Source organism: Plasmodium gallinaceum (genome assembly GCF_900005855.1).
Source record: "Plasmodium gallinaceum strain 8A genome assembly, contig: PGAL8A_v1_152, whole genome shotgun sequence".
Classification (NCBI taxonomy): Eukaryota; Apicomplexa; class Aconoidasida; order Haemosporida; family Plasmodiidae; genus Plasmodium; species Plasmodium gallinaceum.
Window position 1 is genome coordinate 248,177 of NW_021628316.1, and position 1,679 is coordinate 249,855.

Below are 1,679 nucleotides of genomic sequence, written 5' to 3' on the forward strand. Positions count from 1 at the left end.
AAAAATAAGAAAAAAAAAAAAAAAAAAAGGAGAAAAAAAAAAATTATATATATGAAAGTGAGGATAGTGATGAATTTTATAATAACAGTAATATAAAAAAAAAAATGAAAAAATTATCCAAATATTTTATGTTATCTATAGATAATATAAATGAAGAGGAAAACATTTTTAAAAATGAAAAACATTTGTCAAAACAAATGTCTTATTATAATGACGCATACTATTACACATCTGAAATGATTTATAAAGATAATAGAAAAAACAAAGAAAAATTTGCATTATATTTAAGATTAATATCTTTATTCATTAATATAATAATAGGAATTTATCTTATAGTTCATTTCCCTCATACAAATAATCAACTAGAGATAAAATTTTCAAATAAATATACAAGAGAACACGAAAAATTAAAAGATATTATTAGAAATAGTATGGAACTAAAGAAAGATAACAATAAACATATGATGGACATGAATTTAAACTCTAATCTATCAATAAATGAAAATGAAATAAATAAAAATAGAAACACCTTTTTAAACATCCTTTTTAGGAATAATAAAGAAATAGATCATATAAATAATAATATTAATAATGAAAAAAAAGATAATAATATATATATAATTAAAGAAACAAATTTTAATAAAACTAATAATGCTGTAACAAATGCAGATAATTATATGCATATAAATGAAAATGATATAAATAATTTAGTTAAAGAAATAGATATTGTTAACTTAATTGATGATGAAAATATTATGAACTTTATATATTCAATAATGAATAAAATATATAAATATGCTATATATTCTTTTTTTGGAGAATTACTAGTAATATCAATAATTGTATTTTCTTTATTTATTTTAAAAATTTTCATAAAAGACAACAATAAATTTAGCGTAATTTTAACTATGTATGGCATTTTATATAAAATTTTTTGTTATTTTTTTGCTCATTATGTTTTATTTATGGGAATATATATTTTATCTATTTATTATAATATATATATACATAAGGATATATATGAAAATAGTTTTAATTTTTTCTGTTATCATTATGTATATAATAATTTACATATTCATTTACTTATGTTATTCTATGCCTTTCAAAACATTATCTTTACTATAAATGATGCATTTAATTGTATACGAATGATGTTCATTCTAATTAAGCATATTATTATAAAAATATATGAAAAAATAACATGTAAAAGCTTTATTACATTTTATGAATTAAAAGAAGATAAATCTCTCTTATCTGTTAATTGTTTTAATATAATGAAGAAAAAATGTAATGCATATAGTAAATGTTGCAAAGATAAAAATTGTGCAGAAGTAGATATTGATGAGGTACATGATTTGGAATATAATAAAAGTAATATTCCATTTACTAATTCAAATGAGAAATCTTATTGTAGAAATTTAGATATCAAAACATATGAGCAATCATTGTTAAATATGCGTAATCCTATATTTAAATAATAAAGATTTTTTTTTTTTCTTAAAAAAAGATGATTAATTATTCTTACAAAAAAAATATAAATTTTTTTAATATTTAAAATAGTTTTCTCTTTTGAAATTCTGAAATTCAAAATATAATGTTACACACCACAAAAAAATTTTAATTTTTTTTTGATTCATTTTTTTTTTTTTTTTTTTTTTTTTTTTTAATTTTTTTTTTTT

The 1,679-nt window shown here is 16.7% G+C and overlaps 1 protein-coding gene across 1 annotated transcript in view; it reads left to right on the forward strand.

Annotated features, from left to right (window-relative positions):
* Positions 1 to 1,478, forward strand: part of PGAL8A_00504100 (conserved Plasmodium protein, unknown function) — a gene marked incomplete at both ends in the record, with an annotated part of 2,935 nt that extends 1,457 nt beyond the window's left edge. Inside the window, one exon of the mRNA XM_028673858.1 lies at positions 13 to 1,478. Within this exon, the coding sequence (XP_028530269.1) occupies positions 13 to 1,478 (1,466 nt within the window). The remainder of the gene's footprint in view (positions 1 to 12) is intronic.
* Positions 1,479 to 1,679: the final 201 nt, after the last annotated feature.